This window comes from Cnephaeus nilssonii (assembly GCF_951640355.1).
Source record: "Cnephaeus nilssonii genome assembly, chromosome: 4".
In the NCBI taxonomy this organism is placed as follows: Eukaryota; Metazoa; Chordata; class Mammalia; order Chiroptera; family Vespertilionidae; genus Cnephaeus; species Cnephaeus nilssonii.
The window spans coordinates 107,063,445-107,088,282 of record NC_137075.1 but is presented as its reverse complement, the minus strand read 5'-3'; the positions used below and the strand labels follow the sequence as shown (position 1 = coordinate 107,088,282).

General features: G+C 53.1%; 2 protein-coding genes across 8 annotated transcripts in view; both read left to right on the top strand.

Moving 5' to 3' along the window:
* CLMN (calmin) overlaps window positions 1-5,970 on the top strand; it is a 93,015-nt gene extending 87,045 nt beyond the window's left edge. Inside the window, exon 13 of the mRNA XM_079769508.1 lies at window positions 187-5,970. Coding sequence (XP_079625634.1) covers window positions 187-355 — 169 coding nt within the window. The 3' untranslated portion in view covers window positions 356-5,970. The remainder of the gene's footprint in view (window positions 1-186) is intronic.
* A 15,398-nt stretch (window positions 5,971-21,368) lies between these two features.
* The window catches only part of DICER1 (dicer 1, ribonuclease III), a 67,172-nt gene continuing 63,702 nt past the window's right edge, over window positions 21,369-24,838 (top strand). For 4 of the 7 annotated variants that reach the window (XR_013813396.1, XM_079768462.1, XM_079768458.1 and 1 more), the window contains exon 1: window positions 21,546-21,695. The gene's annotated coding sequence lies outside the window, so the exon portion shown is untranslated. The other 3 variants (XM_079768464.1, XM_079768460.1, XM_079768461.1) reach the window with 2 other exon arrangements.

The window sequence follows — 24,838 nt, the reverse complement described above, 5'->3', positions numbered from 1 at the left end:
TGCCCATCTGTGCAATGGGCTAACAGCTCCTCCCTCTTCGTGCTGCGGGCGCCTGGCCCCTAGCGCCCTCCTCGGGCCTACATGTGCCCGCAGCTCTCCGGTTGGGCAGCGAGGTTGGAGCCTGGGAGCCGGTGGGGTCCGCTCGCCCGGGGTCCCGCTTGTAACAGCCGTGTCTCCCTCCTGCAGGAAGGCCAACCACTCCGGCGAAGCCTCGCTGCGGGAGGGCCAGAGCCCGCACAGCGACGCCCTGGCGCAGTTCGTCCAGCAGCCCGACATGATGTACTTCATCCTCTTCCTCTGGCTGCTGGTGTACTGCCTGCTGCTCTTCCCCCAGCTGGACGTCAACAGGCTCTGAGCGCGTCTGCGCAATAAAGAGACCGGACCCGGCGGGAGTGCCCTCTCCTTCACTTACCGGGCTCCGGGCGGGCTCCCCGCAGACAGCTGAGGGTCTCCCGGCAAACGTGGACGCCTCGCTTTTTCTTCCTCGCGATTCCTTTTCCTCCTGCGCGCCCCGAGCGTGCTTCCTCTCGGGCTGCGTCCTCGGCGCACGGGGGTGCGGGTCCCCGTGGGCTTCGTTCTGCGTGCCTTGCTCTGTCAGTATCTAGCCATAGCCCGGTCTCGGCCCGCCCCGCACGCAGGGCCTTAGGGTCCCGGGTGGCCTCGAGGTCCTCTCCTCTCCTGATGAGAAAGCGGGTGGGTGCCCCCGGCAGAGCCTCCGCCTTTTCCTCCAGGAGGGGGCGTTGGAGCAAAGGTGCCTGGTGACCGCGCACTTGTGTGGTCTGGCGGTGGGGGGACATTCGAGGGGCACACGGCTGCCACCCCCAGGAAAGCATCTGGGAAAAGCAAAGTCCAAACGCAAGTGGCCGCTGTACCGTGAGCTGCGGGCACGGTTTTTGTTTCTGAGCGGGAAGGGTGCATTTTAAATTCACTTCTGCATTGATTGACTTGGGGGGAAGCTGGATTTTCAGATCTTTTCCACCAATGGAACCCTCTTTTCAAATGAATTCTTGGGGTGGAGTGTGGGCAATCTAGATCAGTGGTCGGCAAACTGAGGCTCGCGAGCCACATGCGGCTCTTTGGCCCCTTGAGTTTTTAGCAAAGGCCAGCTTAGGAGTACCCTAATTAAGTTAATAACAATGTACCTACCTATATAGTTTAAGTTTAAAAAATTTGGCTCTCAAAAGAAATTTCAATCATTGTACTGTTGATATTTGGCTCTGTGGACTAATGAGTTTGCCGACCACTGGTCTAGGTGATAGATAAAAGCAGAGTTCTGGCTGACGCGGGGCGGGCCTGGGACCCCTGCCACTTTGCCTGGGCAGCCCCCTGGCTTCCATGGCGGGCTCCTGGGGGGTCTGTGCTAACCCCCAAGGCCCCACCGGGCACTGCAGGAGCCCTGGAAATCGCCGAAGGAGGATTACAGGAGAGGCTGGCCCAGAGCCAGCTCTGGCTGATGGCACAGCTGGACGTGGTCCAGCAGCTTCCTGCCCCCAGACGGCCTGGGCGCACCTGCCTGGCGTGCGGTCTCGGCTCGGGCATCCTTTGTGGTCCTTCGCAACGGTTTTCCTGAAAAGGCAGGCGGTTTGGGAGAGGAGAGAGGCCCCCGCTGCCCTCCCGCCCTCCAGCTGGGCCCTCTGCGCCCGCTTCCTGCAGAGGCAGGTCCCGGGGACTGTGGCTTCCTCCCCGTTGAGCATAAATCCGGTGACACTTGTAACCACAAGCTGTCAGGTCAGGAGGGACCTCAGACAGCGTCTGGTCCAGCTGAACCCCGAGAGGCAGAGGGGATTGGCCACGGTCGCCCACCCCACCAGGAGTCGACTTGCCAGCACCCCAGGCCGTCCAACGCCCAGCCCAGAGTCACCCCTTTTAGGGAACTTCCGTTGTGCCCACGAATGTCCTGAAAGAGAGAGAGAGTGATTAGATAAAAATGACCTGATTGGATGCAAAACCAGATTTTTTCAGGCCACCTTCCAACCTCTGTTTTGTTCTCGTATGTCTCCCACGAAGAGTTTCTATTCACTTTCAAGCCCGTCCCCTCTTCCTGCTGGGGACCCGTGACCGCTGACAGACCAGCCTTGCTCTCACTCCAGGAACCACGCGTGTCCCTTACCAAGCCAAGGACTCGTCTGTGTCGAGCAGCGGGGTTCAAGCTGGCAGAACCCCAGCACGGCCCAAAGGCCCCGCGGCGCCCATCTGGGTCGGCAGCCGGCGTCTGGCCTCTGGCCCGCTCTGACTCAGCCTGCTTCTCCCCACGAGCCGACCCAGCCGTCTCAGCCGAAAGCCGCGGGAGCCTGGAGCGAGTCCACCCGAAGGCTGCGTGTCCGTGGAAAACGAGCTGATGGTGAGCGCCCGGCATCACCGCAGGCTCCGCGGCAGATAATAAGGACGATGCCTGGGGTGTTTTAGAACGCCGAGCGCCACGCGTGCACGCCTCACTCAGATGCTCCAACGCCTGGGGCAGGGCTGGCCCAGACGTCAAACCATTTCATCGACGGCCTAGACTTTGTTCAGAACCCCCACAGGCGGCTCCTCTCGCCCCTTACAACTTGTAATATTGCTTAAAGCCGTCGACTGGCCGGATGCCTAAAAGTCATTTGGTTCAGGTTGGCAGCAAACTGAACTCTTTTTTTTTTAAGGAGAAAACATTTCTCATTTGAGTAAAGGCTCAGAGGGAAAACGCTGGATATAAAAGGTGGATCGAGAAGCCTGCAGGACACACCACCCCAGGGGTTTTAATTTTTAAAACAGAATTTGTTTTAGACTCTAATCCAAGGAATACATGTTCGTAGTTTAAAAAGAAACACAGGCCATGAGGCCCCCAGTAAAACTAGGAACCCCCCGAGTCTGGCTCTCTAGACGTAACGCTTTCCACTCTCCAGTGCTGGCTTTGCGTTGCTGCAGAGCACGCTCCTACTTTTGTTTTTTAATTAATCTAGAAGCATCGCTTGCTTGCTTGATGGCAGATGTGGCGCGCGCTCTGCCTTGCCAGGGTACTCAGGTCATCCTGTTGGGTGCATCGCTGTTCAGTGTGGCTGCATAAGGACTGTTTTTGCTCCTGAACCAAGCAGTGTACTGTGCTTACCTATTCCTTCCTGTCAAATTTCCCGTTGATTTGATTTGATTTTTTTTTTTTTTTTGGTGTGGAACATTCCTTTTATATATATATATTGATTTTGAGAGAAGGGAGTGGGAGAGAGAGATAAAAACATCAATGATGAGAGAGAATCATGGATCAGCTGCCTCCTGCATGCCCCCCTACTGGGGATTGAGCCCACAACCCGGGCCTGTGCCCTGACCTGGAATTGAACCGTGACCTCCTGGTTCATAGGTCGATGCTCAACCCCTGAACCATGCCGGCCGGGCTGAAACGTTCTTTAATAAGTTCTCAAGAAAAGGAACATGGGAAGTAACTAAGTATTTTGAGATTTTTGCATAACAAAGTATCTTCAGTATCTTCATTCTGCCTTTACCCAGTGTGGCTGGGTGCAGAATTGCAGGTGGGAAATAATGCCCTCTCCCCCGCCCACCCCACCCCACCCCCGCCCCAAATGGGTCTGCCTTTGGTTCTGTGGCTGGAGTGCGGTCATAGGAACTCTGCGTCAAGCTCGGGCTTTCTCGAACATCCAGGAGGACTCCCAAAACCCCGCCAGAGTTCTGAGACGGGCCCTCTCCTGTCTGCTGGGAGACCTCCCTCAGGGGCTTCTGTGGTCAGCTTCGCCACCCAAGTCTCTGAAGTGGACAGGAGCGCCTCCTTCACCCGCTTCCCAAGTGTGCCCCCCCCCCCAAACTGCTTAAACGCCCCTATGCCCACGCCACAATGCCCGAGGAGGCAGCTGTCAGGTTAGCCTATGGCTGCAAACTTGCAAGCAGATGGCTCCAAGGGGCTGTTCGTAGTAACACCTCCGTGTTGGACATGGAAGACCAGTGACTTCAGTAACTGTGCAGCCTGTCCCTCCCGCTCATCGCTTCCACCACTGGCAGCTGCTCCTCAGAGCAGGACAGTGGGCTTTCTCTCAGAAAACGCTCATCTCAGCGGCCTGGGCAGAGCACGGTCCCCGTGGGATGGAGGGCACAGTCCCCGTGGGATGGAGGGCACGGTCCCCGTGGGATGGAGAACATGGTCCCCGTGGGATGGAGGGCACGGTCCCCGTGGGATGGAGAACATGGTCCCCGTGGGATGGAGGGCACGGTCCCCGTGGGATGGGGAGCACGGTCCCCGTGGGATGGAGGGCACGGTCCCCGTGGGATGGAGGGCACGGTCCCCGTGGGATGGAGAACATGGTCCCCGTGGGATGGAGGGCACGGTCCCCGTGGGATGGGGAGCACGGTCCCCGTGGGATGGAGAGCACGGTCCCCGTGGGATGGAGAGCATGGACATGGGATGGAGAGCACAGGCTACCTGGGTGAAGTCATGATGGTTGGTCTGAGATGGGTGTCGTAATTTTCCTTTAAGTTTAAAAGTCATGATTTCAGCATTGTTGAAAACACATCGAACAGTCTTAATCAGTTTATTCTTTTGCAACAGCTACCACTTCTGTCCATCCCACCACACGTCAATCTGGGCATATCCTCCTGCAAAGCGTGCTGTGGAAAAGGGCAGCCACAAAACACAAAACGTTTGTTTTCCTAACTGCCGTGCAAGGTGGGAGCACTTTTTAAAGGGAACGCTGCGCGTGTCTAACCAGAGAGCTGACTGGTCCAAACCAGGCCAAGCTGGCCGGGCCCAGGATCCTGGCCGGGGCTGCCCTGCGGCCACACCTGGGATCGTGCATTCACCTCTCTGGGTGGGACGTCGGAAGACTTCTGAAAAGCCCTAGATTTTCAAATCTAAATCTTAGCAAGTCTAGATTATTTTTATAAAAGCTCAGTGCGTGGCCTATTTGCCTAAAATAAATGTACCTCTGTATTGGGAAGCGAATGCCAAAGCTCAGAGCATTGCTTCCTGCTCTGTACCTAAGAAAGTGCCTGGGAAGGGTTAGTAAATAAAAGGTAGTTTATGTTAAAGGTGCGGGGATGGACGTTTGCAGGGGAACGTGGGGGATCTCCTTCCTAGGGCTCCTAGAACGAACGGGGTTTCCTTACGTCAGCATCGGGGGCAGTTTCCCAGGGGAATTTCTTTCGATGTGAGAAGTTCAGCTGCAGGAATAAGTAGCTTTTACCCACTAGCCCTGCCTCCTCCTCCCACCTTGTTCCCTTCCCCCAGCAGACTCGGGGCGTGGGCACGGAAAGTCCTCGGGAATCAGAGGCCCTTTGCATGCTGGCCTTGGACCCCGTGAGCCAAAGGCTGGCACGTTGGGGTGGCCTGTCCCTGCAGTGGGCACGGCACTGGGGGGGGGGGGGGGGAGGGTGCCTCAAGAGCCCTTTGCCCCTGAAACTGCACCTGAGGAGGCTGCCTGCATCCCTCGCACGGCGCCGGTGACATCAGCCAAGGGGGGAAGGTGGCAAAACCGCCGTCTGTGCTTCATCGGGACAAAGGCCCAGACCTGGGCACGGAGTTTGCTCCGAGGATGTTGTGCTGGATGGTGATGGGCGTTTCTCTTTTCCCGGTCAGTCATGTGTTTAGCAGGGTTCATGCTAGAGTTTCCTTTAGTGCCACGGCAGGACGGCGTGGACACCGCGTGGGGGTTTTTGCTGAGGGCTCTAAGAGAACTATTGAACAAAGTGAGATGCTATTTTGTAGTACGAGGGTTATTTTGTCTATTTAGTATACACATAGCTGTAGCTTTGTAAAAAGGGATCTTTGTAAAAACAATTGTATGAATGTGCACACTTATTTATTGATGATTGTAAATGAAGATATTAATGACTATTTGCCTAATTTATACCTGTGGGAAATTCACTGGAGTATTTGTTGACTGTTTTCTATTAAGGAATTTTAGGCTTGGTGCTATGATGAATGGTCTTGTAAAATTCATAAGAAAATTTCTGAGTATAAATTTCAGGAACCGACACTCGCGTTGATGATTTTTATTTCCACGTGCAGTGGTGTCTCTGCCAAGCGGAGATGACACCGTCTTTCCTTCGTCCCAACACAGAGTGCTGTTGCCAGGGTAAAGGCGAAGCCAGCTGGTTAGGGACCGTCCCTTCTTAACTCCCACCTCGCCTTGAGCTTTGCCTGGGAGGCTCCGAGAAGAAACAGTAGTTGTATTACTACTAGCAGGAGTGGTGGTGGTAGTAATAGTGTAGCAGCAGCACTAGTAGTGGTGGTGGTAGTGGTAGTAATAGTGTAGTAGCGGTACTACTAGTAGTGGTGGTGGTGGTAGTGGTAGTAATAGTGTAGTAGCAGTAGCAGTACTAGTAGTAGTGGTGGTGGTAGTAATAGTGTAGTAGCAGTGCTAGTAGTGGTGGTGGTGGTGGTGAGCGTGGTGGTAGTCATAGCGACAGCAGTGGCAGCACCAGTAGAGGTAGGACTGGTGGTGGTGGTGGTGGTGGTGGTGGTGGTAGTCATAGCGACAGCAGTGGCAGCACCAGTAGAGGTAGGACTGGTGGTGGTGGTGGTGGTGGTGGTGGTGGTGGTGGTAGTCATAGCGACAGCAGTGGCAGCACCAGCAGAGGTAGGACTGGTGGTGGTGGTGGTGGTGGTGGTGGTGGTAGTCATAGCGACAGCAGTGGCAGCATCAGCAGAGGTAGGACTGGTGGTGCTGGTGGTGGTGGTGGTGGTGGTGGTCACAGCGACAGCAGTGGCAGCAGTGACAGTCGTAGTCGCAGTCGCTGGCCCTGGAGTGAGACTTCCTGTGTGGGTGCCTGGGCTTGGATCCTGGCTCCGGGTCTGACCAGCTGTGTGGCTGCGGTCCCCTGGGCTCCCCAGAGAGCAGAGCCCGAGTCCAGCTTCTGTGCTGAGTGCGTCACGGGGGGGGGAGTGCCATCCCCGGGCAACGGGCGTGAGGCAAGGGAGGACGGAAAGCAGATAAAGGGAGGCAACGAATCTTGGCTCCCCATCTGCGGGTCTCGGCACTGCTCTGGTGCTGAGAACAGTCAGCGAACCCACAGCCCTTGCGCCCACAGAGCTCCTATTGCAGCGGGGGAGCTGGGCATAAAATAAGTGAAATATGTAGTCCATCCGCCATGCATCCCTCTTCCAAGGCCCGGAAGGGAGCACAGGGGGTGGGGGGGGGGCGGGGACACGGTGTTGACAGAGTAGTCGGGACGGTCTCTGCGGGAGAGATACTTGACTAAAGCCTGAAAGATGTGGGACCAGTCACTCGACGGTCTGGGGAAGGTGCTTCCCAAGCAAAAGGAGCCGCACGTGCAAAGGCACTGAGGTCGCGGCTGGCGTTCCTAAGGGCGGCAAGGAGCCCGCTGTGGCCAGAGCAGCGCGCGAGGGAGGGAGAGGCCAGAGGAGCTGAAAGAGGTGCAGGTCGGGCATGGAGGACCTTGTGAGGACCTTGGCCTGGGTGAGCTGGGATCCACTGGAGAGCCAGCGCGTGCTCACCCTGGTTGCCATGGCTTCCTCTCGTTTTGGTCAGGGTGGTCATGCCATAAAGGACTCACAGGGAAGATGGGTGACCGTCTCTTCCCATTAATTGCCACAACATCTAGGATTAATGTCAGCTGCCTCCGACAGAAGAACCCACCGGAGCAACGGCTTTACCCCGATCAAGGTTTGGCTTGTGTCTCTTAAGAGGGAGGCCATCAAATCGGTTGGTTCCGCAGCTTGGCGTAGGTCCCTCTAAAGCACCCACCCACGTGCTGTGCTGAGAATGGAGGAGGCGGCGGGGTGGGCCGCCCTTGCCTTTGGACTTGCAGAGCCACCGCACAACACACTGCCTTCAGCTCGTGCCGAGCGTGTCCCTGACCACAGCTGCCAGGCAACCAGGAGGGGCCGGCGCCCTCTGGCTGACCGCTGTGCCCAGTGACCTGCCAGGAGGGAGGGACGTAGGCAGCTGGCCCCCTGGGTGACACGTGCCCCAGTCTTAGCTGGGCCAGAGGTAGGCAGCTTGTGCATTAAACACTCTTACAAAGGACCTACTGGGTGTGTGGGCTCAGCGTTGGGGACAGACAGAGGAATGAGATTAAGTCCGTCCTCTGAAGGCACGCGTGGGAACATGACGGGGAGCGGTGTGCATGGGGCAGAGCCACCATTTCCCATTTCCCGAGCGCTCTCAGGCCCTAGACTGGAGACCCATTGCAGGCTCATAAAACTCACCACCACCAGGAGGCGGGGCCTCATCCCGCCCAGGGGAAGGTGAAGGTTGGGCAGAAATGCATCGTTCATGTGCTGCCCCTCGGAGCAGAGTAAGACCTGGGGCTGCCAGGCCTGTACCAACCCATCAGCCCGCCTGCTGGGCGCCCAGAAGTGGCAAGAGAATGTGAACGGGCCTGGGGTCCATGCGGCTCCCAGATGAGGCCGTGGACCAACCAGGCCCGAGAGCGCCCCCTGCACCTGCATCGGCGGCAGGTCCAGGGCCTCGGTGAGTCTCCGCTTTCCCAGGCCTCGATTCTCCCAATGTGAAGTGGAGCTGACAGCTGCCCTGGGCTGAGGTTTGAAATGAGCTACTGTCTTTGAAAATACCCAGGAAATAATCCAAGGACCAATGTTCATGTATGATTAGAATTGCATTCTTATCCCTTCGCCTCTTAAAACAGAATCTTAAAACTCCAATTATTATTATACAGGACTCAACCCCCTCCTACCCAATATTCCTCATTTGCAGACATTTTTTTTTGCCACTGCCATAGTCCTTGAAACGTCCCGACAGCTTGAATGTTTCCAGGGGTGGGGAACGTCCGGCCTGCGGGCCACATGAAGCCCGCAAAATCATTGTTCTGGCCCTGCCAAGGCATTAGAGGTGAGTTCATTAAATGCTAGACCAAATATAGCAGGCTCATTTTATATAGATTGATCTCAGAGAGGAGGGGAGAGGGAGAAGAGGTAAAAAACATCAATGATGAGAGGGAATCATTGATTGGCTGCCTCCTGCCTGCTCCCTTCTGGGGATGGAGCCCACAGCCCAGGCATGTGCCCTGACCAGGAATCAAACTGTGACCTCCTGGTTCATAGGTCGACGCTCAACCACAGCCTCACCGGCCGGGCAAAAGCAGGCTAGTTTTTAAGTTGATAATTTTGTGTGGCCTGTGACTGATGTCATAAATATCCAATGGCCATTGGCAGGAAAAAGGTCCCACCCCTGTTGGATGGACAGAGTTTGGCACTGTGGTGCTCTCTGGCCCGAAGGGACAGAATTCTTGTAATGGAGTCTTCAGGATGCCATTGTATCTCTGGCGCTTTTGTTTAAGTCTTTGTTTTTTAGAGCAATTTTAGGGTCATGGCAAATTTAAGAGAAAAGTATTCAGATTTCCCACATACCCTCTGCCCCAGACACGCACAGCCTCCCCCCTGTCAACATCGCCCACCAGAGTGGGATGTTTGTTGCAATGATGAACATACAATGATTCATCGTTATCACCCAAAGCCAGTAGTTTAGTGGTTTACATTAGGGATTATCTCTGGCTTTCAATAATGTGTATTATTTGTACCAATTGATTTTAACCGCAGTACAATTTTCAGGAACACTTAATAACATTTTCTAGCCATTTCGAGCTAACAAGGATAAACACAGGTCAAGTAAGCCCCATAACTTTTCGTATATTTAAAGCAGGAAGTATAATGAAAAACCTGCCAACATGTTAGTAATTTCACATGATCAATGAAATTCCGAGTGGAGCACAGTGAAATGTATAGCTCCATCTACTGTAAATACTTTGAATTGGCTACCTCTGGGTTTTATACGTTATGGATCTTAGGTTACTTTCATAATGAATTGAATTTAGGAATTTTGTAAATAATGCTGTGCTTGGACCACACTTGGAGCACGTTGCTAGACGCTGAGGGAGGTGAACATAAAGTGGGATGGAATTAACGACAGGGGGGGGGGAAGGACTTTTGGAAAGTGTCGGGGCGGTGGGCAGAGAAATGGAAATCCAGAGGCAAGCTAAGGAGAGGCCACGAGGTTCTCATTGACCCTGGGCTGACCAGCATTTCAAGACGGGGAGAGGTCATGGTCAAAGGTGATGGTTCACCTACATCAGCTCTGTTCCTCACACAGGCCGCATGGCATGCTGACCCGGGAGAAGCCTCAAACAGCTACTGCCTAGTGATGGAAAGGATGCAGAAGTAAAAACCGTGCCTGCGATAGATGCTAGGATCAAGGCATTTGCCATGTGCCTTGCGAGAAGAGAGAAGAAAGACATTCTGAGGGGCTGGACCAGTGGGGAACCAGGTCTCAGAATGGATGACCTCGTGAGAGAGGAGTGGGAGGATTTCTAAGGGCCCGGAAAGAGAGGAAGGGCATTTCAGGCCAGGGGAACAGCATGAACGACTGCGCAGAGGTGTGGAATTTCAGCCTGGGTTAGGAAACGGGGCGGCCTGGCTGCAGCTGAAGCTCAGGGAGAGGGCAGGGCAAGAAGTTACATAAGCAGCCACCAGCTTCTGCGGGACCTTGAACTCCAGGGTGAAAAGTCTGCAGACACCTGGGAGCCCTGGGGAGCTCAGAGGCTGGGCGGAAACAAGAGAACAATGAGGACACACAGCAGAGGGTGGACTGCAGCAGCTGAGCCTGGAGGGCAGGGAGATGGGGAGAAAGCTCTTGTAATGAGGTCAGAGGGAAACAGACCAGGACCAGCGCAGGGACCGTCTAAAGAGGAGGAGACAGAGTCACACGAGGGAGTTGAAATTCTCCTTTGGAATGGCCAGCACGGGGCCGCTGGCTGGGCTGGAGTGACATCTTAACCAAGACAGGGCAGGCGGAGGAGTAACCAGGCATTTGGTATGACCCACCTGTTGGCCTGGGAAATGACACATTAAGTGTTCTAGCCCGGCCGGTGTGGCTCAGGGGTTGAGCATCCACCCAGGAGCCAAGAGGCCACTGGTTTGATGCCCGGGCCGGGCACATGCCCATGTTGGGGGCTCAATCCCCTGTGGGGGGCGTGCTAGAGGCAGCCAATGACAATGTTTCTCTCTCATCGATGTTTCTATTTCTGAATCCCTCCCCCATCCTCTTTTTTCTAAAAAAAAAATCAATAAAAACATTTTTTTAAAAAAAGTGTTTTATCCATGGTATTTATTGTTACTACTCATATATCTCAAATGTTAAGTCATCTTTGTGATTTTTTTCATAGATAATTTTTAGGACAGCCCTGTCATTGGATTTCTTTATAGTCAGCAAAATACCGGGGCCACTAGAAAACCGTTTTATTGCATTTACGATCGTGACGCCTCAAATCAGAGCCTTTGTAACTCAGTCAACTCAATGCTGCCCTGTGAAGCAACGGCAAAGCATGAGGCGATGGCGACACCTCGTTGGCCTCTGTCTCCAAAGTCAGACACCATGGGGGCCCCAGTGTGCAGGGGGACCTTAGACCGTGGCCGGGGCTGTGATCAAGAATGAAGGAATAAATGGATGAGTGGGTGGATGGATGGATGGAACCATAAAAACCATTTAATCTCTTCTTTAAAAAAATGACTTCCTTTTGGACTGACTAGAATGTGTATCCTTGGAAACTGCCCAATGACCCCGGTCCTTAAAGCCGGACACTGCCTTCCTGCGGCCGCCGCTGCCCACAGACCTGCTGTTCTTTGTGGAAGATGCGGGGCGCTGGGTTCCGAGCCCCCGTGTGGAGTCACTTCGGGTTTTGGTTCCCCCCAGTGTTGTGTGCTGCGCGTGTTAATGAAACATTTGTTTTCCTCTCGTTGATCTGTCTTTTATGAACAGGGGTCTCAGCCAAGAACGGAGAAGGCAAAAAGAAAATGACGTTGTCTCCCCTACAGGTACAAGGCTGTTAGCTGGGCAGCCACGGCGCTGTGGAGTGGGGCGCTGGGGCCCCGCCCGAGCGGCCCCCACGGGTGACGCTCTAAGCCTGATGGTTGGCCGAATAGCCCTGTTTGACCACCAGTTGGCAGTTCCCCCATACTGCAGCCTTGTTTGCCCAACTCCGCTTCCGGGCTTCACCCAGGATCTTGGTTGCCCCTCAGGTCTCCAGGCAAAGATTCAAGAGCAGCCCTGAATCCTGCTGACTCGGCTGGAACTTGGATCCTTGGCTCGGCCTTTCCTAGCTCGTTCCTGGGAGCCCAAAACTATTGTCCAAATAGCCTCAGTTCGTTGCAATCCTACCACAAACCGGAAAATGAGGTGAAGTCCTGACGCTCTCTGAGAACCCCATCTGCTACTGGTCCTACCCAGCAGACAGTGTTCTTGGACCGAGCCCAGACCCTGCAGCCTCTTTTGGATCCTGGGGGCCTGGAGGATACCAGTCTATGGGTACACTGGTCTCCCGAACCCTGACCCCCATCCTGTGCCTACTGCCGGCCCCTTCCCTCTGGCTCACGCTGACACCACGCTGGCTCGCAGGTACGGCCATCAGTCAACCGACAGCGAAGTTGGGAAGACCTAATTCTAGTCTACGGGACCTGCAGAGGCGGTTTCTACGGATGCGGGGCTTTTTATGGGGTGGGGTGTGGACTCTAGAACAGCGGTCACCAACGTTCGGACCACCAGTTGGCGACCGCTGATCTAGAAGGCCCTCCACCTAAAGTATTTCTCATTCCTCCTCCTATTCCCTGCTCTCTCATTTCCCCCAAACACACACCTTGCCCCATCCTCTCTCCAGGCCAGAAATATTACCATTTGTGGTTTTTCCTTTGGGAGTTACACCGTTGTGACTGCAGAAATCTCTTTCAGAATCCTAAGACATACCCCCGGAGGGGAGAATATGTTATTTTCATCTATTAATACCTTACACTGTCTTGACCCACAGGTTGAGAACCGCTAGCAGGGTCGCCTAAGACCATCGGAAAACACAGATATTTACATTATGATTCATTAACAGTAGCAAAATTACAGTTATGAAGTAGCAACGAAAATAATTTTACGGTTGGGGGTCACCACAACATGAGGAACTGTATTAAAGGGTCGCGGCATTAGGAAGGTTGGGAACCACTGCCTTACAGAGTCTTATTTCCTCCGTGCTCTCCATAGCTGTCTGCAAATGGAGCCGAGGAGCTAAGTGGCAGAACACGTAGGTGTGGGCTGACTATGCATCCTGCTTGCCCAGGGCAGTGCCAGTCTATGCGTGTTGTCTTGGTGTTATTTTTATTAGTGTCCCGCTTCACTCTTGCCCAGGTTTGGCCACGCGTGAATATGCGTCTAAGTCCTAGGGAATCATACGAAGACTTGGGTTTTGGCTTCCCTCCCTCCCTCCTTCTTCCCTCTCTTTCTGTCTTACTTTGTGCTATGAGTGGACCCTGGAGATACAGAGATGAGTAAGACACCCCCCACCCCCACAATGTGTGCCCTTGAGGAGCTCTGCTCAGCGGGGAAGTGGCTGGGGAGGAGGGTGGGGAGGCAGAGAGAAGAGTGAGTGTAATGTGCTCAGTGTTCCAATTGGGTGGAGTTGCTATGGATAAACCAAGGAGGGCACATTGCCTCTTTTGGAAAATAGGAGGCAGGGAAGGTGGCATGATGAAGGGGAGCCCAAGGGAAGGTTTGAAGGACAGGAGGTCTGTGGCCAGAGACAAGGGGAGCAGGGCTTCCCAGCAGACACCCTAGAATAACTAGTGTAAGTCAGAACTGGTCAGGGGGCCCGGGCTGTCTCGTCTCTGGAAAGGAGCGTTTTTCCGAGGAGGTCAGTGTTGCAGAACAGAGAGAGGAAGGAGATCAGGGAGGCGGGACATGAGGCCAGAAACCTACGTAGAAGCTGGGTCCCGGGGGACCTTGAATGCCACGCTAAAGAGTTTGCATGGGGTGCAAGGGAATGTTTTGCATAGAGGAGTGATCCACCCAGCTCTCAGTGTTAGAAAAGCTGGTCTAGAGGCAATGTGGTACCTGAAAGGAGAGAGGCGAGCTTGAGCTTAAGGAGACTGCAGGGAATTCCCACCTTGCAGAGTAGCTGCTCTTTTTCCTCTGAGTTACCAGGTGAGAGGGAAGGTCCTAACTGGACAGCGAACAAGTGGAAAAGGTGTCTCCCACCAGTGTTCCGAGCGGGATGGCATTCCATGGGCCAGCTGCGTGCATCCTGACACCACCGATGGCAGGAGCACTGTATAGTGTTATGGGCTGGATTGTGTCCCCACAAAATTCATATTTTGAAGCCCTCCACCCCAGTAGTTCAGAAGGTGACTGTATTTGCAGATAGGGTCTTCAAAGAAGGGATTAAGGTAAAATGGGTAAAGGTGGGTGGGCCCTAATCCTTTATCATTCATAAGAAGAGGCAATCTAGACACACAAAAGGAGACAGGAGGGGTGTGGTCGTACAGAGGAGACCATGTGGAAACACAGGAGTGTAGGGAGCGGCTATAGGGTGAAGCCTCGGACTGACCTGCTGGCAAAGCCACAAACAAGTCCCAGCTTAGAGGGCACAGCCCTCTTAGCATAATTAAGCTTGATCTTGTGACGCTCCCTAGATCTTTCCTGGGTAGCTAATGGGCTGTGGGAGGTGCAGCAAGTGCTGCCAAAACAAGTGAAACTCACAGGAATACTGTAACTATGGTGACCACTACTTTGTTTACCTCGGACTATAAAATAAAGGCTCAGCTTGCTGTCTGGATCTTTTTCTGTGGTCTCAGCCAGGCACAGAAGATCCACCTAGACCCAGCTTATTCTCTTTGTCTGTTTTTTCTTCATCCTTCGCCGGCCCTCCCTCAGGCTCGCCGAACCCTTGGCTGTGCTGGCGCGGCACGCAGGAGGAAGATGACCATCTGCGAGCCAAGGAGAGAAGCACCCGAAGAAACCAAACCTCTGGACACCTTGACCTTCGCCTTCCAGAACCGTGAGGAAATACATGTCTGTTGTTTAAGCCACTGGGGCTGCAGCATTTTGTTATGGCAGCCCAAGCAAGCTAATCCATATAGTCTGTCCAAGAGACCCCAGAGACCAGCTGTACGCATACTAGTAGGTAGTGTCTTAGTCTGTTCCGGCTGCTATAACAACATTACCATGGACTGATAATAATAGGAATGTGTTACCCACAGTTCTGGAGGTTGGAAGTCCAAATTCAGGGTGTCAGTCTGGTCAGGTTCTGGCGAAGGCCCTCTTCTAGGTTGCAGACTGCTGACTTTTTGCTGTGTCCTCACATGGCAGAGGGGGAAGGCAAGCTCTCAGGCATTGCTTTCATAAGGGCACTAATCCTGTTCCTGAGGGCTCCACCCTCATGACGTAACCACCTCCCCAGATCCCTCCTCCGAATACCATCACCTTGGAATTTCAACATCTAAGTTTGGGGGCCAGGTGGGGGAACACAAACATTCAGACCACGGCAGGGAGCTCCCTGGCAGTGGCCTTATCTCATTTGTTTGACTCATATCACACGGGGAAGGTCTCGGAGAATTGCCTGGAAGAAAATCTGGAGTGTGAGAACTAGGAGAAAACCACAGGAAGGTTCATTGGCCCATGAAAGCAGGCTGGGGAATATAGTGCAGAGAGCAGGAATGGAGGATAAAGCTACTTAATATCAGTTTTAAAGTAGACAGTAGTTCTGGTTCACTGTCTTTTTAAAAAAAAATCTGGGCAAACCTGATTTTTAATTCCAAGCTTCTATAGGCATTTGTTTTGCAGAAGTCTGAATGCTGCCTGATTATGGTTTACGGAGTGACAATTCAATTCAATGTAAATTAAGATGACAGCATTTCCTTTTCCAAATGAAAAAAAAAAAAAAGCTGGTACTAAGATATGGGAAACAGTTTCTATTCCAATTGAGGGGGACTGTCAGCTACATAGTGTACCACTGATCTGGTGACCACACCATCCTTCTGTTGTCTTTCCGCCATAGGAGTGAGAAGACCCCGAAACTGTAGGGAGCTGCTCAGGGGCCTGGGCGGGCAGGAGGCGGTCTCAGCTGGCTTTCCCTGGGGAAGTGCGCGCAGCTTCCAGGCCGGGTTCCTTCGCTCTAAGGAAACACGCCTCGGGGCTCAGTACTGCTGCGCGGGCAAAAAACACGGTGGAATTCCAAGTTGCCCCCGAAGAGATGCCGAGAAATACTGAGATAATTTTACTCCTCAAGTCGAGAGAGGCCCACTTCCCAGCACTGTGCCCGGGGCCCCGTGATCTACTTCTTCTTCTTTAGAGACACCAGCAGTTCCCTAACCCCATGTGCTCAACAAATAGACATGCAGCGCCTGTGGGGTGGTGCCCACTTCTGTCGGACTCTGGCTCTGCCCGTGGTACACCTGGCTGCTGGCCGAGGCAGGCCTTGTCTTGCTGGCCCGTGGCCATGGTGCTCACACAATAGCTACACTTGGCCTGTGCTGCGTGATAATGGGTGTTGGGGGACAGCATGCACTCTGCCACTTCTCTGCATATGTTCCCCCCACTGAACCCCGGTTACAGCTGCACCGTGTGCCCTAGCGGTGTGTCTGTGACCCCTTGCGTGACGGTTAGCTTTGAATACTTGGGTAAGGGGGTGTCTGCTAGACTCTCTTTTATAAAGTTCTCATTTTTGAAAGAAGGATTTTATGGGGAGCTGCTTTGGACCTATGCAAATATTTCATTGCTTGTCCAACTTTTATCCACTGGATATAGCAAACATTGATATTTCTTATCTGATGATTGCCAAATGGTGATTTTTAACTCCATTATTTCTTGGCTGCATTCTACTCTATGTATGAGCTATCTCTTCTCCCCATTTATCCTATCTAATAAAGAGGGAATATGCTAAATGACTGTCACACCCTCACAAAGATGGTGGTGCCTACAGCCAATAAGGATGGAATATGTTAATTGACTGTCACGCCCTCAAAGATGGCGGCACCACAGCCACAAGATGGCAGCACCCAGTCCCCTCAGCCCCGCCAGGGTAGGCCCAGCCGCTCTGCGTGCCTGCCTCCGGAGTCCCCCAGTCCCCTCGGCCCCCCAGCCGCCCAGGGCTGGCCCGAGGCACAGGCAAGCCTCAGATAGCGGCTGCCCAGCTGCCCAGGGCCGCCCGAGGCTCAGGTAACCAGGGCCGGCCGAGGCTTGTGCTGCCGGCAGTGGCAGCAGCAGAGGTGTGATGGGAGCATCGTCTTCCCCTGATCACTGGGTCGCCTCCCACCCCTGAGGGCTCCCAGACTGTGAAAGGGGGCAGGCTGGGCTGAGGGATCTCCCCTCCAGTGCATGAATTTTCATGCACCGGGCCTCTAGTTTATTCAATAAAAAAATATCTGTGTGGTCTCATGGATTATACTTTATTACATGGGCTATATTCTCCTATTATAATTTACTAGTAGCCCATTTGCAGGAAAATCCTGCAAGCGGCTGTTGCGGCTGTGTGCGCTGCTGCTGCCGCTGCCTTTGCGGCCACCGCGCCTGCACCCGCCCGCCACTGCCGCCCGCCCCGCTCCGCCCTGCTCCGCCCCGTTCCGCCCCGCCCGGCCCGGGCTTTCCCTCTGGCAGCCACCTTGCTTTCCGCTTTTCCTCCCTCTTCCTTCTAAGTTGTCTTCAGTCTTCACTCCTCCCTCTCTCAGCGTATGCAAATTAACCGCCATCTTTGTTGGGTTATTTGCATACTCGCCCTGATTGGCTGGTGGGTGTGGCTTTTGGCTGGTGGGCGTGGCTTGGGCATAGCGAAGGTGCGGTCAATTTGCATATTACTATTTTATTAGGTAGGATTTTGATGCTCAAATTGTCCCAGACTTGGCCCCTTCAAGATGACTGCTTTGTCTTTTTGAAATGTCTCCAACATTCCTTGTGCATTTCACACTTTCTGACACAATAAGATGTTCCAGGCTCACCTCTATGGCACTTAAAATACATTTACATTTATTGTTATAGCTGCGTGTATTGCAAACCTTGAATTCACATCAGTGCCTCTAATTCCAATCCAGTCACACAGCCTTCTTGTTCTTCTCATTACTGGGTTTGCAACCCCTTCTCCACCAGGGAGAAATCTGGCTCCTGCTTTCCTCGATGTGGCTTTTCTCTCTGCAGGCCCCCCTCCCTCCCCTATGGAATCAGCCGCCTGCCTGTGGAGGCTGCCCTGCTTCCTTGTTTGGGGTCTGACCTCCACACTGGCCCGACTTCCTGGCTGAATGTGGGTGTGGCTGTATCATCCTGTGCAGACAGAGAAGCAAGAGAACAAATTAGAGAGAGATACACTGATGAAGCAGACACACGGCGGAAATCACAGGAGAAGGACACGAGGAGTTTCTTTTGGGTTTCTGGACACTTCCTAACCCTGGTCCTTGTCCTTTGCTAAGATGTAGCTGTATTCCTGTTCCTGGCTTTGTGAGAAACTCTGACATCCTAATGATAAATTCTTCCCTTTTGGTTAAGCTACTTCAGGTTGGTTTCTGTTACAAACAGAGAATCTTTTTTTTTAATCCTCACCCGAGAATATTTTTCCATTGGTTTTTTAGAGAGAGAGAGTGGAAGAGAGAGGGAAAGACAGAGAGAAACATTGATGTGAAAGAAACACATCGACTGGTCGCTTCCTGTACATGCCCAGACTAGGGCCTGGGCCGGGGAGGAGCCTGCCACCAAGGTACATGACCTTGACCAGAATCTAAGTTGGGATCATTTGGTTCCCAGGCCGACGCTCTATCCACTGAGCCAAACCAGCTAGGGCTTAAACAAAGGTGTATTGATATCCTGCCTTGTTCCATAAAAAAATAAAACAAACTGTGCAATAGTCAGGGCAAGGGGGAAAAATTAACCCACAGAAAATGCTTACCACATGGAACTGCACTGTTGTTTAATATGGGCTGGAATATTAGCGCTAAGCTTTTTAGTGATCTCAACCAAGTATGAAACACTATCCCTTACAAGATTTCGTCTCCAGATTTTAAAACACGAGCAACTGGAGGATGAATAGATACACCACTGGGACACAATAGTCTGGAAGTGAGCGCTTCAACAAATGGGCAGTAATGGCACGCTGTGTAGCCGTCTGGAAAAAATCTCAATTTGGATCCATACCTCACCCCATACACCGAGTCAGTTCCAAATGGACCGATGCTTAATTACAAAAGACTGGAAGTCTACCTGGTAAATGCCCATCAATAGAGGATTGGTTAAATAAATTACGGCCTATTCCTACAATAAAATGTTATGGGAATTGAAAAAAAAATTAGTGAGGAGCTCTGTATATACTGCTCTAGACATATTTTTGATACATTAAGTAGTAAAAAGCAAAATGTAATAATTGTGTATGGCATGCAACTATTTTTGCAAATTGGGGAATGTCTTGGCTTCTATAGACATAAAAAGATTGCCTAGAAGAATGAGCAGACCATAGTGGTTACATGTTTGGGTATGGAGACAGGTGTGGGGGAGAGATTCTTCTAACTGTATATCTTTTTATGCTTTCTGATGGATGAACCATATAAAAATTTTTTTTTTAAATTGATGAAAGTCAGACAAACCAGCTGATGAAGCCCAGCTAGTTTTGACCGACTCAGAGGACAGCAGGAGGGGCTGGAAGTAAACCTGCCCCCACATTCCCACTGCTGGGGGCCCCGTGGCCATCCCCACCCTGGGATGCCATTCTTCCCATAAAGGATGATCTCCCCAAAGCCTTTCCGTGTGCTATGGGGGAGGTCTACTGCCCACAGTGCTTGCCATATAAGAAGCATCACTTTTAGGGAAGTCTGCCCAGAGCACTCTGCTTCCTCCTTTCACCCACGAATAGTCTACGCTGCGGTGACTTTACAGTAACTGTATGATCATGTGCGCGCAGGAGCGGTGAGCACACCAGCTTCCCAGCCAGAATACCTGGGTTCAGATCTCAGTTGTTCACGTCTTACCTGTTCAGTTGCTGGAGGTTATTTATTTTGTTCCTCTTAACAGACGGGGTGGGGGACAATTACTGCACAGACCTCACAGGGTCCATGTAAAGATCCCCCGCTTACATCAGCCGGTCCAACAGCAACATAATGGGAGCCACGTGAAGCATTAAAATTCTTGTAGCACTCACATTTTAAAAAGACACAAATGAAACTAATATTTATTCCAATTGTGGACGAAAGGAGCCACATGCTAACCTGACAAGCTCAGGGGAGGCCTGCGTGGCAGTCTTGCAAACTCAGAGACCTGGAATAACCACAAAGGATGGTTTGAAAATTAAATATTTAACTACAAACAGGTTATAGTGGGTAGTCCTGTCCTAGTCCGATATCTTCCCTGACAACGATCAACTTAGATCTTCTTTACTGAGCCCATTTGCCTTTTTGCCTCTAAGATAACATATCTGTGAGATGTCTGGTAACTTCCTTTTTACCCTGGACCCCTCAGGGCACAACAAATGGCACTGGGACATTCCCTCATTGTTATTGTTATCAAGTTAATTGTCAGCTGTTAATTTACGTTAAAGTATCCTGTATCCATCTCTGTAAGAGAAGCACATGTCCATCATTTCGCTTTTCACCCTATCCCAGAGGTTTCCCCGCTTTGCTTTGTCCCTCCTCCCTAATCCATCAGCAATGGATTTCCTGTGATTTCAATGTATAAATATAGATGTAACCCTGCATTCTCCGGAGCTTTATCTCAATTCATTGAGGTTCTGCTTCCCGGCATATGTCGACAGTTTGGCTCAAATAAACTCACTAAAATTCTTTACAGGTTTCAATGGCTTTTTTTTCGTTAACACAACATATCAAAAAGTGTTACCACTTCACCATGTAATAAACATTACTGGGGAGATGTTTTACATCCTTCTGTGGTAAGGAACACATGCATCCGCGTTGCAGCCCGCCTGGGAGTAGCTGCATTGCAAGAGCTCAGCATTGAACCTTGCTGACCTACACAGCGCCCAGCACACAGTGGGTGCTCCTCTTGGGCACGAAAGCATTCCTCTGGAGTAAGCCTATGGGGTGCCCCTGGAAGCCATGTCTGCATTGTGGGGTTCATTACTAGGATTTTCCTTAGGCCAGTCCCTGGGCCTTCATGTTTTAATCCACAGCTACAAGGTATGGTGCCGGGTAGCAGCCCTTGTGCAATGAACACTTGACATAAGTGGGGCCACTGTCCCATCTCGTCCGTGGGTGTCCCAGTTCCGGGGTTGGGGTGGGAGGTGGCGTCTGTTGTCCCCCCGACATGCGGAGGACCCTGCGCCACTAGCGGGGTGTAGAGCGAGCGAGGGGGAAGGTCTTGAAAAAAAGGACGCTGCGCCCTCCGGCCGCGGGCAGGGCCACGTTTAGGGGCGATGGCTGCCACGCAGCGCAGCAAGGGCGGCGGGCGGATTCCGAGCGCCCGGAGGTTCTGACCCGCTGGGCCACGAGGGCGCGGGGCTGCGCGGGGCTGCCCGGGCCCGGCCGCCGCTGGGCCGCAGGCCCCGCCTCAGCCTCCGCGCCGCGCCCGCCGTCTCCCGGCCGCTGAGTGGCTGAGGGGCCGGGGTTAACCTTTCACCGCCGCGCGCCGTCCAATCACAGGCTGGCTCTCATGCCGGCGCGGGGAGCGGCGCGTCGCGGGCGGACGGGGCGGCGTGGGCGCCGGTGGGATTCTCCAAGCGGCCGTGCGCCGTTGCCGCGGGCCGTGCGCGGGCTGCGGGCGAGCCGGGCGCTGCGCAGTCTCCGCAGGCGCCGGCGGGAGGGGTCGAGGCGGAGGCGCGGCGCGGCGCGGGCTGCAGCGGGCCCAGGTGAATGGAGTAACCTGACAGCGGGGACGCGGCGACGGCGAGCGGGAGGAAATGGCGGCGGCGGCGGCGCCGGGCGGCACCGGGAGGCCTGGGCTGTGACGCACGCGCCGGAGAGGGGTCCGATGGTTCTCGAAGGCCCGCGGCGCCCCGTGCTGCAGGTGAGGCGGGCTCCCGCGGCGCCGCTTTGTGTCCGGGGCGGGGAGCGCTCCGCCCGGCCCCGCGCCCGGCCCGCGTGGGCGCCCCGGCCCTGGGCCCGCGCTCAGGCCTGGCCCGTGGGGCGGGGACGGCGCGGGCGGATGGCGCGGCCTGCAGGGCCGTGCGCCGGCCGCGACCCTGGCGCCCCTTCCGAGTGGCCGCTTTGGAGGGACCTTGTGCGGTCGCTCCGGCTCCGGCTGGGGATGCGGACCGCCCTTGGGGAGCGGGGTTTGACAGGTCCGGGTACGCGCACCGCACCGACTGCTGCGGGCCGGGCCTCGGGGCATCCTGGGACCTGCGGCGGCCTCAGTGGACACCTGCGGAGGGGCCGGAGGGTGCGGGGGCGGACGCCGGGCTGCGGGTGCTGCTGGCAGGAAGCGCGAGCCCTCGGGGCGCCGGGCAGGACTGGGAGGATTGTGCCCGTGTGCTGGCAGGTGACCAGGTCTGGGTCCCGGGGGCGCGTGGCCCAGGCCATCTTCCCGCCCCTCCCCTCCCCTCCCCTCCCCTCCGATGGTTTTGCGCCAGAACCTCTGGACCCTGCCAAGGAGCCTTTCCTCCGGCCTGTAATCTCCTGGCAATCAGTGTGTCTCTAAGTTACGCGTCAGATTTGTGTGGATGATCTGCAGGAGCCCAGCTGCCCAGGCTTGGCCCGCACGCAGACCCGACCAACCCGCAGAGTGCCTGCCACAGCCTGAAGCCGAGCGGGAGCCGAGGTGAGTGGCCAGGCCTTGCTCTGTGGTGGTCAGGGAGTGGAGAAAGTCGTGCTGGAAACGCCCGCGTGACTGATCCACGGAAGTCGTGAGTGTTCTTACCACCAGCGCCGTTTAAGGACATGCATTCGGTTTAAGGACATGCATTCGGTTTAGGGACATGCATTCGGTTTAAGGAGTGGAATCGAACCGGCAACCTTTCAGTGCATAGGACGATGCTCAATCAATTGTCACTCTGGCTGGGCCAGATCATCAAACTACTGGACTCAGATTTAAAAAAAAAAAATTCGGTTTAAGAACATTCATTCGTCTCATCCAAGAGCCCTTACTTGGAAGGGGCGCTTCTTGAGGTACTTGGTCCTCTGCGTTTTCCGAATCTCTACAATTCTGACTTCCAGTGGTCTTCGTGTTGCTTGTGCCTCAAGTGCAGCCACACAGCGAATGGAAAAGGCCAGAAGTTAGGCAACTTGGAAATGATGTATTTCTTTTTAATGTGCTTTAATACAAGGTTAACGCAATTGAAAAACATATTGATGTGGACATTAACATTTCTAAGTAAAAATACTCGTCTTAACCAAAGAGCTCCCATACTTTATTACAGGATGGAGGCTGGTACAGGATGCTGGAGGAGGTGGCTTGTGCATAGTAATTTCGGCAATGCTGACACCGGCAGGAACCAGGTTCTGGAAGAATCCGCCTGTTTCGCCAAGTGCTGTCTTTAAAACTAGGTAGCTACACGTGGCACGTGTATGGTATAGGTAATACGTGCCACATCTGTATACACACATCGTTATTTCAAAACTTGATTGTAGGACATATTTTATAAAACTTTGTCTACAGATGAGAAACACTAAAGATTGCTTTTAATACCGTCACTTGAAGCACTTAAATGGTAGTGTTGGTGTGTGGGTTTATTCACGGCAACAAAATGCCATCTGAGCCGTTTGAGGGAAAGATGTGTTAGTCACATTTCATTTGGGGCGAAGAGACTTCGCCTGCCCGTGTTTTAGTAGTGCTTGCTTTCTACGCTGCCATCGCCGCCTCGCAGGTCGATTCTGTCTCCCGCACCCTGCTGTGGCTCTGTGGAGGGGTTGTGAAGTGAGGTTTTGTCATTGCTGAGTGTTGTTATCTTGGTTTTCGAAGGCATTTCATTTTCGTGTGCTCTCTTCTTACTTGGTAGTGATTTTGTGGTGGTGTGTGTTGGCTAGTAGGCTCAGTGTCACCTTCTAGGAAGAGGGACTTTTGCGGCTTTGAGATGTTTATTCCCTGCCACTGGCTGACATGTGCGATGCTTGTCTCACTTGAGAAAGTAGACACTTGTGACCTTAACACCCTGCGGTCATCACTGGTGGCAGAGGGGAGAAGTGACCCTGAGGCACTGTCCTGACTTCGCTCTCTCGGAAGGAAGGCTCGGAGATGATCGCCTGGAGTTCCGAGCCTGAGAGTGGCAGGCAGGACTGCCGTGGTTCGAGGCCAGAGCCCCGGCACCGGGCTCTTTGGGTTACATTGGTGCTCTAAGTGGATGGTGGAGGGACGACCGGATCCTGTGTAGGAAGTCCTTAGTTGATGCTTGTTGAATGAAGGAAACGCTGCCTAACCTTAAATGTTCAGGTGACTTCTCACCTGAGTATTTCAGATTTTTTTTCCTGGGCTAAATATATATGTAACTAATTTTGTCATTTTAACCAGTTTTAAGTGTATGGTTTTATGGCATTAAGTACACACACATTGTTTTGCAACCATCAGCATCATCATCTCCAGAACTTTTCCCTCTTCCTCAACTGAAACTCTGTCCCCATTAAATACTATCACTCCACCTCCTTCCAGCCCCAGGCAGCCATCGTTCTATTTTCTCTATGAATGTGACTACTCTTGGAACCTCATGCAAGTGGGATCATACAATATTTGTCCTTTTGTGACTGGTGTATTTCACTTAAGCTCCTTCAGGGTTCATTTATGTTGTAGCATGTGCCAGGGTTTCCTTTTTAAGGCTGAATAATGGTTCATTGTATGTGTATATACCACATTTTATTTATCCATTCATCCGTAGGTGGACACCTGGGTTGTTGCTTCTGCATTTTGGCTTTATGAATAGTTTTCCTGTGTGTGTGTGTGTGTGTGTGTGTTTAATCTTAATCCAAGGACATGCTTAGAGAGCGGGGTGGGGGGGGGGGGGGAGAGAAAGAGAGAAACATTGATGTGAGATACATCGATTGGTTGTTTTCCATACACGCCCCAACCAGGGATCCAGCCACAACTCAAGTATGTGCCTTGACCTGGAATCGAACTGGCAACCTTTCAGTGCATAGGACGATGCTCAATCAATTGTCACTCTGGCTGGGCCAGATCATCAAACTACTGGACTCAGATTTAAAAAAAATATATATATATATATT